This window comes from Sciurus carolinensis, chromosome 10 (genome assembly GCF_902686445.1).
Source record: "Sciurus carolinensis chromosome 10, mSciCar1.2, whole genome shotgun sequence".
Taxonomy (NCBI): Eukaryota; Metazoa; Chordata; class Mammalia; order Rodentia; family Sciuridae; genus Sciurus; species Sciurus carolinensis.
In genome coordinates, this window is record NC_062222.1 from 77547761 (window position 1) to 77565519 (window position 17759).

At 40.8% G+C, this 17759-nt stretch overlaps 1 protein-coding gene across 1 annotated transcript in view; it reads right to left on the minus strand.

Moving 5' to 3' along the window:
* Fras1 (Fraser extracellular matrix complex subunit 1) overlaps positions 1-17759 on the minus strand; it is a 439675-nt gene that overhangs the window by 230456 nt on the left and 191460 nt on the right. Inside the window, exons 13-15 of the mRNA XM_047566389.1 lie at positions 17413-17556; positions 15910-16044; positions 1219-1362 (exon numbers count right to left, since the gene is read on the minus strand). Of these exons, the coding sequence (XP_047422345.1) occupies positions 1219-1362; positions 15910-16044; positions 17413-17556 (423 nt within the window). The remainder of the gene's footprint in view (positions 1-1218; positions 1363-15909; positions 16045-17412; positions 17557-17759) is intronic.

Below are 17759 nucleotides of genomic sequence, written 5' to 3' on the forward strand. Positions count from 1 at the left end.
ATCTGATGACCTGAGGCAAGTTTCTTACCTTCCATTACCTTATCAGGAAAATGAGAATGATAATGTTTATTGCATGAAGTTGTGAAGATTAAACACCAAATACTGACAGAACACTCTGTGCCCAGAAATATTCTAAGTGCTTTGCATATATTAACTCAATCCTCTCAACAGCCTTCTGGGCTGGGTGTGTATAAGTTTCCTATTGCTGCTGTAACAAATTAGCACAAAATTTTTGGCTTAAAACAATGCAAATTTATTATCTTAGAGTTCTAGAGTTAGGAAGTCTCAAAATCAAGTGTCAACAGTGATGTAATTCCTTCTGGAAGGTCCAGAGCAGAATCAATTTCCTTGCCTTTTTGCAAATTCTAAAGCCACCCTGCAGGTTCATGGATCCTTCCTTGCATCTCTCAAACCTGATCTCTGGTTCTGTTCTCACATCTTTTCCTCTAAACTGTGCTGCCTTCCTCATATAGAACTGCTCACCCCAATAATCCCAGATAATATTCCCATTTCAAGATCCTTACACTTAATCCTACCTACAAAGCCCTTTTTTGCTATCTAGCATGCTCACAGGTTCTGGTGATTAGAACATGGACATCTTTGGGGTCATTTTGTCTACCCCAGGTGCTACTATTATCCTCACTTTGTAAGTGGGAAACTGATAATGCAGAGAGATGAAGTAACCTGCCAAAGCCATGCTTTCCCCCATACTTCCTCCCTTTCAGGGGTTCCTGTACAGGGCATGAGGAAGCACCATGCTGGGTTACCTCTTGTTACGGCACAGGTATTAAAGGTAGCGTGACAACAATGCTGCAGCTTTAAGTCAGTGGCACCAATACCACAAGTGGGTCTGCCCTTGGCTGTCTATTCAGAGGGTGTTCTTGCATTGACAGAAGTCAGGTTTCGGGGAAAGCAAGGCCAGAGTGGGAACCCTGCTCCTCTCACAGAGTTATGGCTTATGAGCAAGCAGCCTGAGCCTCACTGTCTTCATCTGCCGGACGAGGCTGAAATGAATACCTCCATCCTAACAAGGTGTCAGGGCAGGAAAGGAGAGCCCACTGGTGAACCCACTTAGCAATTTCAAACTACCAAGGCAAAGTCAATGTCAGCAACATTGTAGTCAATGAGCAAAAGAAACATTGGTTATCCATGCTATGACTTGAATGAAGGCAAGCTGGAAAAGGAAAAGAGGCTTTGGCATCCCCGCCTGGCACTTACCAACACAGGCCCCCTTCCTGTTGTAGAAACCGTCTCCACAGCTGCTCTCACAGCTGCCATCTCGCAGCACTTGCAGGGGATCTCTGCAGGTCACGCAGTGCTTCTCGGTGGGGCCCCAGCAGCTGGCACAGGACTCATGACAGCCTGCAGGCAAACGGCAAAATCAGTGAACAACTACTGCAGGAAGGACCAGTCATCACTTTTTTCTATAAAAACAGGTTTTAGGATTTACAAGGAGAATGTTGATTGGCTCCTTGGTTCCTGAACTGTTATGCACCTATGTGTATACCTCAGGAGAAGAGAACCTCCCCAGCTGGGTGGGGTGGGGGCAGCAAACTATGGCCAGGAATAGGACTTCACTAAATGATTTCTAAGAGACCTGTTAGAGGAAAGGGGGGGTTTGCAGTAATGGGAATCGCAGGGCAAGAAATCATCATTTTCTAGGCACAAATGGGACTGTTTAATGAAATCAGATGGCCCTCTATTCCTTGACTTTTAAAATCACGCAGCAGAGTGTTAACAGTATAACCCCCTCCAACACCATCAGAATCAGCTGAAGAGGGATGCCATTTACTCCAGTCCTCAATTAGACCTTTTAAGGACCAAGAACTACTTAGTATTTGTGATCTTCTCTCTCTCTCTCCCCACTCCCTTGATTCCCACCGGCTTCTGTCCTTCCCCAAAACTTTCATCTGCACGTCTCCTGCCATAACATCTACCCTGTACATGTATTCAAAGGACTCACGAGGCCTGCTTTTCTCTCATACCTTTGGTTTCCAGCCATAGGTTGCTCCTAGACCAGAGTTGTTCCCATAACCCATTTTGTCCCATTGTACCAGATGTGAAAAAGGGATAAAACATATAATTATATAGTAAAAACATAATTATGTTATAATATACTAATCAATATAGTTACATATGTGAGTGGGTATATATCTGCACTCTAGATGATTATTTCTGACCTATTTTTATGTACCTGTCTTGATTTTTAGAAATATTCACAGAATGGAAAACTTGGGATTCAATGGGTTAAGGTTCTACAATTTTCTTCTCTTCCAGCATTTGGGTTTTTTTGTTATTATTCTTACTATTCATGCTTGCTTTTTACCTTATTACTTCTACAAAGTGAAGCCTAAACTAACTAAATGAATATTTTGAGAATTGGCAAGCTGGCTGTATAGCTAAACTCACCTATACTTTGGTTAATACATCCTAATTTTTTAAATGCTTGCTTCACAATGGAGCATAACCTATTTTGCAGAGGCATTGATTCTGATCAAAATTGGTAGGGGGAATGAATGTGTTTCCTGCTTGTAAGTGACTTGGTAATCATACCTTAGCAATTTAATTAAGCATCCCTTTGGAGGCAGAAGATAGGATACCTACATTGCAAACTTCAAGATCTAATCCTCTTCTATCAGTTCTAAATTGCACAAGAAAGTCTTAATTTCAGACAATTTTTCTCCTTGGCAAATTTAAAGATAATTACTAATTGTATTAAGTGCTAGGAAGACTCTGCCATAAAGAGTAACAGTGGTGCGGGTGGTGGGACCCACTTTATAGGTCTGAAGGATGGGAAGTGAGCAGCCATGGGGAGAATCAGCAAAGCACAGGCAACATTCTTGAGATGGGAAGGAGTTCAGGTTTCGAGGACTGAGGGCTGCCCTGGTGGCTGGAGCTGCTGGGGCACTGTGGGGCACAGTGGTACCATTCAGGGCTGGAGTCACATGCAGCAGCCTGATCAAACTTAACTTTGAAGACAAAGAAAAGGAATTAGGCGTTTATCCTAATTACAATGCAAAGTCACTAATGGGTTCAGTAGAGATCAATACCCCTGACTTAGATTTTCAAAGCTCCCTCTGGCTGCCACGGAGAGAGGGTTCAGAATGTGCAGGTAAGCAGGAAGACCATTGAGGAATCTACTGTGGTCTAGGAGAGACATGGTGATAGCCTGGACTTGTGGGGTGGGATAGAGAGGTGGAGGAAAGTTTCCTTATTTATTATCTGGTTCCATCAAGAGACTGCAAGCTTGATGAGAGCAGAGCGCATTTATAGTTTAACTCTGTGTCAAGCACACTGCTTGGTGCTTGAACATATCTTGAGTGACTTCGTTTATATTTAACTCCTTTATATCTTATAAAGGTTACACAGGAATTCTGTTCATGTTTGGAATAAGCAGCTGGCACTGCTTTATAACTAAAGATGTGGGTACAAGGATCTCAGTAACAAACCGCACCCTTAACACACATGAAATATGCCACTCATTTATTCGCTACCCTTGATTACCAACTGTAGCCATCATCTGAACTGTCTGTCACTGTTCACAGCTTGGCCTCACTCACTTTGGAGTTGATCCAAAGTTACCTAACCAACCAAACAAACATAAAGCCCAATCTCATTTCCAAGAAGGTCTGTCAGGCAGATCTATTAACCTTCAACAGAAGCAGCGATCACATGCCAGGCTCTGTGCTGGCCTGCAGGGCCTTCCCACCTATCCACAGGCAAGCTATTTACGTGAGGCCCACTGCAGGAACACCTGCCACACTCCATCACCTGGGCACACTGGTGCATTGTGCAAACGGCAATAGGGACTAATTGCCCAACGGAATGATGCACCGAAAGTGAGGCTGAGAAGACAACAGAGGCCAGATCACCAAGAACAAGAGGACCAAGTAAGGGTCTTGACCCTTATCTCACTGAAGAGCTTTAATTAGGGCAGTGGAAGGATCGGTTGTGCTTTTTAGAGAGCAGTAGGGAAGGGACATGGTTAACTTAAGACATCTTTAGAGGATGAAGTCGTCTTTATCCAGGGTGTGCAGAGGAGACAAGAAATGAAAGCACAGCTCCCTAGGTCTACAGTGACTGTAGACAGTGGCTTGATGGCTGCACACTCAGCTATACTGGTTGCTAAAATAGTGAAAGACCTCCAAACTGGTTGGTAAGTGTCTGTCACCCTTAAGCCCCTTCTCCAATACTCTTCTTCCTAGCATCCCTGGCCTATCCACACCATGTCCAGCAAGTAAAAGGTCCTATGCAGGAGAGAGTCTGAGTTCCTGACCTTCTGACTGATCTGAATCTGTGCTATACTTCCTGTTAAATATTTTAATATCACCCTTGGTGTTGAGAATCAGATCAGGGACCAAAAGATGAGCAGGACTGCCTCTATGTTCCCAGAGAAATAGGAAAGGCATTCAGGCCCCTCACAAACTGACCACTACCAAACTTTCTAGCCCTTCTTCTGTTGGATAATAACATGCTGATTCCAGGGCACAGGGGTCTATAAACATGCCACATACTGTTCTAGGGTTTGGATCCGTTACCAGGATTCATCCTAACACATTCCCTCTGCTTCCTTAACTTCGTAATCCTCTTACACTTCAGAGACCTCCTAATTGTTACTACTCTGTGAAGCTTTGTTGAATGTTTCTAATCAAAGTTACCTACATACTCCTTTCTCCATGTTCCACAGCATTTTGTCCATGCCCTTCTTATGGTATTTTCCTTTTTTGTTCTATTTCATTGCAAATCAATTCCCTGCAGTGGAACATAGTAACTTCCTGTTTTAGTCAACTTTTTTGCTGTTGTGTCTAAATGATCTGACCAGCACAATTAAAGAGGAGAAAAGGTTTATTTGAGCGCTCACAGTTTCAGAGGTCTTAGGCCTTGGAAGGCTAGCTCCATTCCTCAGGTTTCAAGGTGAGGCAGAACATCATGGCAGAAGAGTGTGGCAGAGGGAAGTAGCTTGCATCATCAGGAAACAGAGACTCCACTCTCCAGATAGAAAATATATACCCCAAAGCCACGCCCAATTCCAATCTCCTGCAGCCACACCCTATCACTTCAATTAATCCCATCAGGGATTAATTCACTGATTGGGTTAAGACTCTTACAACCCAATCATTTCTCCTCTGAACCTTCCGCATTGTCTCCCATGTGAGCTTTTGGGGGACACCTCACATCCAAACAATAACACTTCCCAAAGGGGGACCATGGTTTAATCATCTTAAGTCCTCAGTGTCTAGATTGATACCTAGTACATAGTCAGTACTCATTAAATATATGATAAATGAATGCACAGTGGATTTTTTAAATTGGTTATGGGAAATTCATCCTATCAGTATCCTTCTACCTAGAAACTACCAACCACAATATCGTAGTCCTAAGACATGACAAGATCAACTCTAGTCTATAAAATTTAAAATGCAAACAAAAAAAAAAATGCTGAAGTCCAGGTCTGTTTAAGAAGATAAACATTCGTGCTGTATCTATATAGAGTACCAAATGGGATACTAGTCTTTGTGGCTTTTCTCTTTTTCCCATATTGGGCAAAATGCTTGTTCCATGCCAAGTATAATGGCAGAGGGGATTTTATTTCAACACAGAGCATGCTGAGCTGTCATTTCTCAGGATGACATACTCCCACTGTGTTTTGCAATTGATTTCTAATTTCTAATACTGAACATATGCTACTGCAGATTATCTCTTCTTGCAAGCCTATTTTACATGTGGCTTTTATTCCATTTTGGGTTGTTAAAAAATGTAAAAGTTCACTCCCTGACTTTTCACCATAATTTCTCTTAGTGATACATTTCAGATCACTCAAGTCTTGAATTGTATATTGTGAAAATTGTAGTAATAAAATTTTTAAAGGGCTAATAAGGGAAAGTCATCTTATCTTACATGCAGCAGATAATTTATTTGGTAAGGCCCCTGACTTTTCTGAAGTAAAACAAGACATGTGTTGGCTTGTCAAGCAATTCATTTCAAAAATCAAAAGCAATGGATTATTTTTCTTTTGTTAGCTCTATATAGAAACCTTACTCTGAAAATAAAACTTCTTCTGTACTTGCTAATTTAGAAATAGAAGATTGCTTTAAGATTTTTTAAACCTGTGCTTCCCTAAGAATAAAATGTAGCCCCCTTTCAGGGAAGCGTTAAAAGAACTTCCTTTTAAAAGCAGGCTATTTTTCTGGAAGCCTTTCCAGACCAGACAAGGGATCAGAGAGCCCCAAACTCAGCCTTTGGATCAAACTGTCCCCTCAAGAAAGAGAAGGGGCCTTAGGCACCTCTTTCAGGACCTCTTCAGCAAGGTGTCAGGGAATTTGCATCAGTCATAGGGATGCATCAGTGAGCTCAAAGCCCCTTCCTTCTGGTTCTTGTCCATTCGGCAGAAAAGTTTTTGCTCTCATCTCATGAATGACTAGGAAGCACTTGGCAATGCTCAAAATAGTATCAGGTGACAGTGGGTAAATTTTCAATAAGAGACTCATCGGATGAAAAATTTTTCTAAAACTCAATTTCATTGTTCCCTGGTTTTCTGACTTCTGAAGTGGGGATAACATTTGTTGTACCTAATTTGTGAGGCTATGATGAGCTGAAAAGGTGTTTGAAAAAGCAAAGAACATTGTAAGTCATCCTATGAGTGGTTTAAGGGAGACCTGGCTAACTTGTCTTGACTGGTGTCAAAAGCAAAGCAGTTTTAAAGGGAGAAGTTAAAGTGCAGTGTGAAACAGAAGGTGGAACAGACTATGTGGAAGGTGGATTCACGTACAAAGGAAAGACCTGGAGCCCTTGGGGATTATTCCAGCAGCTATGCAAAGGAGATCCAGGCTTTTACCAGAGGCCTCATACTTGATGCTCTTTCCCTGAAATCTACCGAATGCAAAAAGCCTATTGGAAAGTGACTGGAAATAGCTTGGTGAGGATCAGATGCCTGGGAGAACACTTCCCCCTCTCCTATCCCCTCATCCCACTCCTCTGCAATCCAGAGACTCACAGGAGGTCAAGCTGGTTGCCTAAGAAGCTCAAATGCCACACATATTTAAAAGAAGTTCAGAGGACATCTGAGCAATCACCATTTTTGATCCTTTTACTACAAGGCTGCTGCCTTCCACCTGCCTCCCTCTGCCAACAGAAGAATTTACATATTAAAATGGCAACGTCTCATCTCCATGTATTCTGAAAACCCTTAAGTATTTGACAGGGTTTAAAAGAAAAAATACAAACACACAAACAAAACATTCAGCCTCACAAATAGAGATGTGTAAACTGAACAGATGAGCAGCAACTAAATACAATGGATTTGATACACATGAAGCAACATGTATGTACCTCAGACACAGTGCTTAGAGAGAAATAAAAGGAAAGAACGAAGTACCCTCCCATAATATTCATGAGCATCTGTAAGTATACACAACAACAAAAGCACACACATATAAAAATATAGACTGAATGGCATTAGAACATTTATGTAAGTGGGGATCTGGGAAGAAAAGCAGTAAGAATAAGGTATGAAAAGAAAAAGAATAGATAGGCAGAGGGGCAGACAGATTGTTAAGAAAGAGAATAGGCTGGAACAAGTCAGTGATGAAAATGCGTCATGAGCTGACAAGTTTGATAACTCAACCTATTTCATATGAATCCCAAAAATAAGTGAGAGAAAAAAATTAAACAAGTTCTATTTTGCCTGAATCACATTGACAAATTTAAGAAGTACTGTCATACCTAGTGTTGGCAGGGTGGTGGCAAGTTAGGCACTCTTGGACATTTCTGGTAAGCATGCAAATTAATACCACTTTTTAAAAAGACAGCAATATGTGAATATGTATCCAAAAGCTTAAAATGCATTTAGATGTACACACACACAGACACACACACGCACACACACACTTGGACCCAGTAATCACAATGTCTAAGAATTTAATAAAAAATATTTATCACAATTTTATCATAGTTATTTATGATAATGATTAAGTAGGAACAAATATCAAACATAGAGGATGGGCTAAACGAATGATTACTTAACTACAGACAGAAAGTAATACAACAGCTTCCAAATCAGATGTTGTACAAGGACAAGTAATAACATGGTGAAAGCAGGCAATGAAACCAGAATGTGATTTTCTTCAGAAAAATAAATGTGTGCATGTATATAGACACACATACAGAGATACACTCATAAGAGTGGAAGACAGACACCAAAATACTAACAGAAGTGTTTTGGGCAAGTTTGAGATAGGAATATTAGCTGACTTTATTTTACCTTATATATTATTGCTTTTCCAATTTTTTTTTGAATTAACATGAATTTATTTTATTTGGTATTTAGGGGAAAATATTACTAAAGGGAAGGGAGCTTATAATCCTCTTCCCTAAGGCAGATGCTAAGTAAGTAGCTAGTTAATTAATTAACCATGCATGGGCTACAACTGAATGATTTGAATTTCTATCAGTGTCTTTTATAAAGACTGAACTTGAACTAAAGTTGATGAAATCTTTGGCAGGTTCACATGGAGAGAGATTTTACAAGCAGACTGGCTTTTCATTGGTTCATAAGTCAGATGATAAAGGGAGCCATTCAGCTCACCAGGAACATTCTCAAAGTTATTCCTTATATCTCTTGCCCCTCTGCCTACACTCCCACATCTACAACACAGGTGTTCTCCAGGAGTTTGAAAATGCAGTGCCCACCAGGCCTAGCTTCTTGTCTTCCATTCAATCCCTAGTAACCACTGGTAATCCAGAGCTGCAGGACCTCTCTGAATTCCACCCCCTCATCCCCACAGTACCCTTAGTCCCTGTTCATTAAATACTCTCCACTTCTCCAGGGACATGTGTTGGTCTATGGAAACTGAAAGCCAAAGGAGGGACCACCAACCAAAGCAAAGCCTTTGACTGGGAGTATTCTCAGGTTTCCTGGCTGCACTAGTACCGCTGCCCAGATCTCAGATGGGATGACGGGGAGGTGCTGTTCACTCTGTGGGCAGCATGGAAGGGGAGGGGAGGGCAGAACAGGGATAGTGTTGGAGGGGGAGTGTGTGGAAGAAAAGAAAGAAAAGATGCCACACAGTCTAGCTAAAGTAACTGAGAACCCCAGATACTTGGCAGAAAGCCAGAAGACGTGTCATGAGTTTGTAACCCATAGCTGAAATATTTGGGGGTTCATATTAGTAAGAAAGAATGGGATCTGTCTGGAAGATAAACTCCCTTTTATTTGTGGCAGGCTTTTCCTGCTGGTATGTGATGCTTTTGTTCTGTCATTTGTCTTTTAGCATACAAAGCAAAGGTCTATAAGCAGACAGACAAATGCCAAACACAGCCAGTCTCCTGCTGAAGCAACGGTCCCAAGCAAAACATCACCAGCTGCTTTTCCTTCTTCTCTTTATCCTGTACGTGACTACCCAAAGAGAGCAGAGGCTTGGAATACCTGCCTCCCTGGGTCTAGTTTACTCAAGCAACATTTTCCACAAAGGCAATCCTGGTATCCTCCTTTCCACATGGCTTAAAACACTCCCTGGACACTACCCAGGGTCCAGTGATAATTCATTTCAAGAATCACCCTTTTAGGACCCTACTACTTTAAAGATAAGGGACAAGAAGAAAAGAAAAGATAAAAGGAAGGGAAAAATTAAGATTCTGCAATTTTCCCAAGGCCACACCTAGCCAGGAATTGCTGATGAGGAGTAACTAAAAGAAGATATATGCAAGACAGGTCACCTGTAAGCAAAGTCTAGGCATGCCCATACATTCCTGTCTTTTCTTCTCCATGAAATGACACGTCATATTTTTTTCAATCAAAAAGTCTTCGAGAATGCCTTGTATGTGCTTAGCACTGTGTGAAATTCAGAAGTATAAAACATGTCCATGCCCCAGTAACTGGTCTCCTCCTACTCTATTCCTTTTTAAAACTGTCATTATAGCACTGATTGTAATAAATTCACACAACAGTAACTATCTGAAGGATCTTGTTCACTCACTTAAGGACACTTTTTTCCCAATGAGGAAGCAGATCCTTAACCACAGGGAATTTGTCTGGTTCACTCTGTATCCCCGGCATCCAGCAAATGGCCGGATACTTAGAAGAGGTTTGACAAATACTTGTTGCATGGATAGAAGGGATGAGCAGAAATATCACTCAAAACAATAAATCCCCTTACAGAAAACAGTCAGCAACTAAGCAAGAAAGACCACGGTTGCTGTAGAATGCCAAAGAAGTACTGAACAGCATATAGGATTTAAAGAGCAGAACAAAACAAGTTAAGACAGAGTGGTGGGAATGTGGTGGGCCCCCCAACTGAACATTTGCTCTGACAATGAAATTTGCACTGATGCTCTGAATTTGGGGCATGCCACACAAGCCATGGTGGATACCAGCCTGACAATGACTATCCCAGCTGAGTAAGGAGGGCTCCTGCTTTGCTGAGGATTTCAGAACAGTAGTTTCATAAGTATCTTTGCCAAGAGGCCCACCAGGGCACGGTTAGATCACAAGTCACATGCTGAAACAGAATGCCAAAACTCATTAAATATTCTCTGCTTTGGACCTGGCTCCGGGAGGTCAGCACTTCATTTCCTCGAATGATTGGCTGCTCCAGTCAACCATAGTTCCAACGAATAATTAACTTTATAAGTTCCTTTGCTCAAACTGCAGCTTTTAAATCTCAACTAGGTCAGCATCCCATATGCAAACTTCACAGGTTTTCTTATACACTTTCCCTCTCAACATATCCTAATTTAGCTAAAACTCAAATCATTACAAAATGTCATTATCTAACCTGAACATTTAAAGAAAGTTATAAGGAATATGAACAACTGTTCTATTATATTTACTTCTCAATAACACTTAAAAGTATATTTTATTTAAAATCAGACATTAATGGCACAAAAATCTTAGTACAAGACATTTGGTTTTCATCATCGTAGGTTGAAAAATAAAGGCATAGTTTCACTAATGTCCATAGCTTCCTTTTATTGTCTACACACTATGTCCCAGCATGTTTATATTTTTCAAACATGTTCCCTATTACTTATAATAATGGTGTAAAGTAAATAATATTCTCCCCATTTTAGCGTTGAGGAAATTGAGCCTCAAAGAAGTTAACAAATTGCCCAGAATCATATAGCAATGAGTGATAGAATGGAGATTCAAAATAATCCTATACTTAATGATCTCATAAAATGTCTAACTGTCTTGATTCTTTAAGTTTCAATATGTAGATCACAAAACACTCAATATAGAACAAACTTCAAAGGTGTTGTTCGTTGTTTTCTATCTCTGTAAGCAATGTAACCCACCTTGATTGTCAGTTCACTATAGTCAAAGACCAAATCTAACTTATCTTCATATCCTCAGGACCAAGTGCAGAGGTCAACAGAGACTGAACTGGGGAATTGGAGAAAGGGGACATGGGAATAAGTTCAATGGGAAGCAGAAATTCAGATCTCTCAATGTATAATGGAGGACTTGCCAGGTATCAGGGACCATCTCCTGCAACATATGTGAATGCACTCAATCTTCATGACAATGACCACATGAAAGACATTATTGACTCTTAGTTTTATCCATAGACAACTGAAGCATGAAGTTAAAGACTATGTAGGAGACAGATCCAAGACCAGAACCTACCTGGTTTGGCTCTAGAGCCTAAGCTTTTCACCATTGTGCCAGCCTCCCTTCCAACCCTGGGTCTGCAGAATGAAGGCAGCCTTTGCTGTGGGTACACATGGCTCCATCCACCAGTCATCAGGAATACTTTAAGTTTTAAGTAGAAAAACTAAACATCGATATACACATTTAAAAAAATCAGATAAATTCTACTCTTTCTCCATTCAAAGTTTACAATTCCATGAACTACTTCTTTTAACCTTGCATGGTGTGTGTTGTTGGCTGTTTTAGTTTTTATTCTTATATGAGCTTTTATGTCTATGTTCTATATGCACAGGACAATTGTCCCATCAAAGTGGAATACAGGTTGTTTGAAAAAAGGGGCAAGATGAGCAAGGACACAGGTTCCCAGGACCTGGAAAATATAGTCTGGGTCTAGATTTAGATTTAATACTAGAATTCCTAAGATGAACCAATGAAACAAAATAGATCTAGGACAAGTAGTACCAAAGAGTCATTAAGGAAAGGTGCAAAGTCAAGCAGCATGGTTGGGGAGGGAGGGTCAAGGAACGTCCATGCATGCAGGTGCAACCCGTCAGGCTGCAGGTGATTAAGAGATGGGCTTTTATATTTTTTATTTTTATTTATTTATTTATTTTTTTGGTACCACAGATTGAACCACTGAGCCACACCCCCAGACCTTTCTTATATTTTATTTAGAGACAGAGTTTCTCTTGAGTTACTTAGGACCCGCTAAGTTGCTGAGGCTGACTTTGAACTCGTGATCCTCCTACCTCAGACTCCCAAGTCGCTGGGATTACAGGTATGCACCACCACACTCCACCAAGGAATGGGCTTTTTTAAAAAATATTTTTTAGATGTTAATAGACCTTTATTTTATTCATTTATTTATATGTGGTGCTGAGAATCGAACCCAGTGCCTCACACCTGCTATGCAAGAGCTCTACCACTGAGCCACCATCCCACTCCCAAGATGGGCTTTTAATTCCTACAAATGGGTCAGAATAGGACAAGCAGCAGGAACAAAAGCAGAAGCCCAGTCCTAGGACCTGAAGTATGTGGGGTCAATAAGAGTGGAACAGAGTGGGCAAAAGAAGAGCTAAACAAGATCCAGCTGGTGGCAAAGGAAGCCTAGAGATTAAAGCAGAAACAAGAGTGCCAGGACTGAATGTAAAGTTTGGGCCCTGACAGGGCGATTACTCTGTGGCCTTCCCTGCTATGGAGAAGAGGCAGCTTACATATGGCTTTGTCTCCAATTTAGATTGTTAATAAAAAAAAAAAAACTGGGTAATGCTGAGCTATAATGTAAAGTGATCAAATCATCAAACTCCAAAATTGGGGAAGGCAGGGGAAATGAAACAGGGATTGGTACGGGATGCATAATGTAGTCCATAATTACAACATTATTTAGTTTAATCAAATCCAAGATGCAACTGTAATACTGATAAATGCACATGTTTAAATCCAAAGGTGAATGTGTGTGTGTGTCTGTCTGTGCGCGCGCACACACACACTTCCACACCATCAAACTGAAGCAGAGAGGGAAAATGATAAGGGCCCTTAGAATAAGGTTCTCTGGCAGACCTAGTGTCTTTCTAACTCCTCTGGTCTACCTGCTCATATGCTTTTGTTTAGAGCCATGGATATGTGCTACTTGGCTCTGTCCCATATTTTTCCCTCTGCCCTATATTCAACATAGTGAGCATGAATATTAATCAGGTGATTTCTGTTAATTAGTTTTCTCAGCACAGTGTTCACTTTCTTTTGGTTTTGATGTGTCAAAAAAGTAGAGAATTATCTCAGTCATCACATAAATGACCCTGCCAAAACAAAACAAATTCAGAAGAATGGGTTAGTATCAAAAATGGCAGGCTTCTTTTTGAAAAGTTTAGCATGTATTGAAAGAGTACTGGCTGGCTGACCCACTTCCAAGGTCAATGGTGAAAAGTCAACAAAAATGTATAAGCACAAATGTTACAAAAACTTCGAATGCAGAGAAAGATTATTTGCAAAGATGATTTGGGCAGTCTCAGTGCCAAGAATATATCTGGAAATTGATCACAAATCTAGCTTTAATTTTTAAAATCAGTCTCTTTCTCTCTCCCCCCTCACTTTTCTCTCTCTCTCTCCTCTTGCTCGGTTTTTTTTTTTTTTCTCCTATTTTATGCATAAAAATGCAACCAGCCTGAACTAAAGCAAATTGGTTTAATTCCCTGGAGGGAGCATGAACAAATTTTCCCAGCAACTTTCTACTAGAGGCATTTGTGTGTGGGTATGTGGATGGAATGTGAAGCAGGCAGCTATGTAAACCAGTAATCAAATGAAACATTACCCATTTCAAAATGCCCTATAACAGTATTAGCATCACCAATTAAAACACTAGGCATGGGAGAAAGGAAAATGGCAAAAGGAACAAAAAGGAAATGTGTATGTGGCATGTGTGTATCGCAGGAGGTGGAGGTGGTACACAGGGAGGTGAACAGTCTAGGGGGAATTAATTCCTCTCCAAAGGCAAATCTGTCACAGGAGTGCTAGCAGGAGGTCTCTTTGATGGGATAGAAGAAAAGAGTAAGGAATACATTCAATAATCTCATCAAATTGAAATTTCAGCAGTTTACCTAAATTGCCCCAACATTACACATTTACAAAGCTGTTTCTACGTGCTCACTGTGAGCCTGTTCTAAAATCACAGGTAAATAGGATAAGATAAACCATAAACACTAAGACTTTTTTCTCTTTTATGGCTTAGATTTATCTATGGAAAAACTGGTCCTTCAAGGGAATAAAGGACTCATTCATTAATTTATTCTACCCTTAATCAATAAAAGAGTACTTTGTGCAACCCTTAATGCTGCAGATGCAGAGATTCAGAAGTCACACTTAGAGATCTCAAGGAGCCCCCAAGCCAATCTCCTTCCACATCCCACAACAGGACTGGTCATAAAACAGTCCCTTCTGTCCTCATATTTCTATGGGCATAAACAGCACTAGCATTTCCTTTCAAGACTGTTTGTACAATCTGAGGGGCTCTGACTTGACCCATGAGCTGGGATGGAGGGAACTGACAGCCCTCTCCATGTAGGACACCCAGAGCACTTGTTCTCTTTAACTCTTTTCCCTCCAAATGCTTTTCCTGAAAAATCTCATCAAAGGCATGAAAGAGGACCATTGTCCGCTGCCCCTCAGATTGGCCCACCTTCCACTTCTCATCACAGATCCTGTTCTCACTCAGCTTCAGAGCACAGATATTGCAGTTCCCAGGCATGATGGCCAAGACCCTCTGCTGGTCCATTTACATTCTCAGATTTACCTGCTACCACAAACCTGGCCTTAGGGTCTGAGTGCATCTTATTATCCTCCTAAAGACAAACTGCTACCTCCATTCTTGGCCTTCAGGCTTTTACCACTGCCTCCTGTCTCCCATTTCTTCATTTAAAAGATTCTTTATACATTTACTTGTTTAATTACACTCATGATTACAATCACAATGAAAAATTGCTCAGGTGTAAACAAATTAGATTATATTATGACCACTTCTACCTCTGGAGACTATTACAAAATTAAGAATTTAAAAAAAAAGAATTTCAACTAGATCTTAATTAAAAACAAAATTAAAAATGTAAAATAAAATTAGGCATATAAATCTACTAAAGTATATACACACTAAAGTAATCTAATAAGGTTCTAAAAAACAAGTGTGTCATCTCTCCCATCCACCATTCTTTTCATTCCATTAGAAGTCTTATTCAGAGTTTCTTCCTGTCTTAGTATAATTAGTTGCTATAACAAAATACCTGAGGCTGTGACTTATTATGTGAAAAGTTTCGGCCCATGATTTTGTTGGCTGAAGAACCAAAAGAGCATGGCACCAGCATCCTGGCAAGGAATTCCTAACTGTATCACAACATGGTAAAGAAGAAGAAAGGGAATAGGCCACATGCAGAAGTCAAGCATGTGAGTGACTTTGCTTTACAACTTCTCACTCTTGTGGTACTGATCTAGTCCCACAAGAGCTCAATCTCCAGAGGTGACTAATTCATTCATGAGAACTGGGGCTACTGTGACCTAATTATTTTCTACCAGGCCCTCCCTCTTGAATTTATTACCTAAACACTGCCATAGAGGGAACCAAGCTTCCAGCGCATGTCCTCTTGGGGGCAAATCAATTGAAACACAGCACTTCTATTTGAAAAACCACATTCAGCTCCTGGTAGCCCCAGATCTCTGACGAGGAGGGGTGGGAGTCTCCTCTGTGGCCCACCCAGCTGGCGCCCGGCCAGGCTTACCTTCGCAGGAGTGGCGATCTTGGTAGAAGCCTTCCCCACAGGCGGGTACACACTGCCCACGCCGCAGCAGCAGGGGAGGCTGGCAGGAAGAGCACTCCAGGCCACTGGTGCACGTGGAGCACTGAGGCTGGCAGGCTGGCTCCAGACAAGGTTCCAGAAAGAACAAAGGAACATTTGATTAACTCAAAACCCTGCCCCATGGCTGACTCTTACTTAGCTCAATCCTAAGGTTCTGGGAGTCATGGAGAAAAAAAACACAGGAAGGTAAATTACTATAGCAGCCAATACTTCTATAGCATGTGGTTTGTGTCAAGCACTGCACATATATGAATGCCTCTAATGTTCATAGTAGCCCTATGAGGTAGAGACCGTTAATCCCAATTTTACAGATAAGGAGCAAGCTCTGAGAGGTTAAGTAACCTGCCCAAGTAATTGGCATTCAAAGACAGGCAGTTTGGCTCAGGAATCTATGATTTTTCTTCTCATCTAATAGCTCCCAATATCTTTGTCATTCAACCTTTTTGCAAAAATATTCCTTGCCTCTTCTCCTCCACATCTTATGGCAGATAAATAAATAACTTTCCAAAAGGATGAAGATTATAAATCAAGAAAGAAAGTGGAGAGAAGTGAATAATTACAAAAATAATAATAAAAGTGGCTAACATTTACTCAGTCCTGACTATATCCCAGACACTATTCTAGGTACTTAGCAGGTATAGACATGCTTAATGTTCACAGAAACTCTGAAGAAGGTACTAGGATTACCTCCACTTTACAGATAAGAATATTGAGCAAAAGAAAGGCTAAATAGTTACTGCCAGGGAATGAAACTATATAATCTTAAATGAATAATTAACCTCTAAAATCAAAGATAAGGGAGAAAGTAAGACCTGACGTCAACCAAGCCAAAGTCTCCCAAGTAAGAGCTCCTTCACAGATGTACAAGAATTATGATATGCACCTGAACCCATTCTGAATCCTCTGGTAGCTCAAAAGAGATAAACTCTATTAACAATTATCTGTGTGATACAGAGCAAGTCAATTAATCGGAATTAATTCCTGTGCTTTAGGTTCTCTCTGTGCAAAATTGGAAAGTTCTAGTATATGATCCTGAAGGTCTATGTCAATTCCAAATTGCTATCATAGATTGAGTGTTTTAATGAAAGACAGCAAACATTCTGATGATATCATTATCCTTGAAAGTCTTCAAAAATGAAACAAATCCAGGTATGACTTGCTAGCAACCATCTGACTTCCATACCACCTTTTTCCCAGTAAGTATTAAAACACCTATAAATGTTAGAAGAAAGAGACCTGAAGGTAAAGAGGCCAAGGAACCTATGGATGACATTAGAACCTTCAAGTGGTTCTCAGATATTATGCATCTCCTGCTTACACAACCCCCTCCTTGACAATACTGAGCCTCAGTATGAGAACCCCAAACTTCGAGGAATTTCTATCCACTACACAGAACCACCTCCAGCTTGCCCACCAAGGCCATACCTAAGCAGAGACTGCCAGCTTGGTAAAATCCCAGACCACAGCTGTGCACACACCGTCCATTCTGCAGCAACTTTGTGGGATCCTGGCAGAGGTCACAGTGATCCGGAGAGTGGGAGCAGGTTAAACAGTCTGGATGGCAGTGAACTAAAATCAAGGACAAAGAAGAGAAGAACTTGGTAAAGACCTTAGGATCTTTCCATACCCTTCAGAGAAAGACTCCACAGGCTATGCACATGTATTATAGACAATATGAAGGACAGAAAACTATAGAATCGAAGTGCAAAAAGGTTCCCCAAATAGTGAAAAATGCATTTCAATACAAGATTCCAAGGAACCTCCTTGTCTGA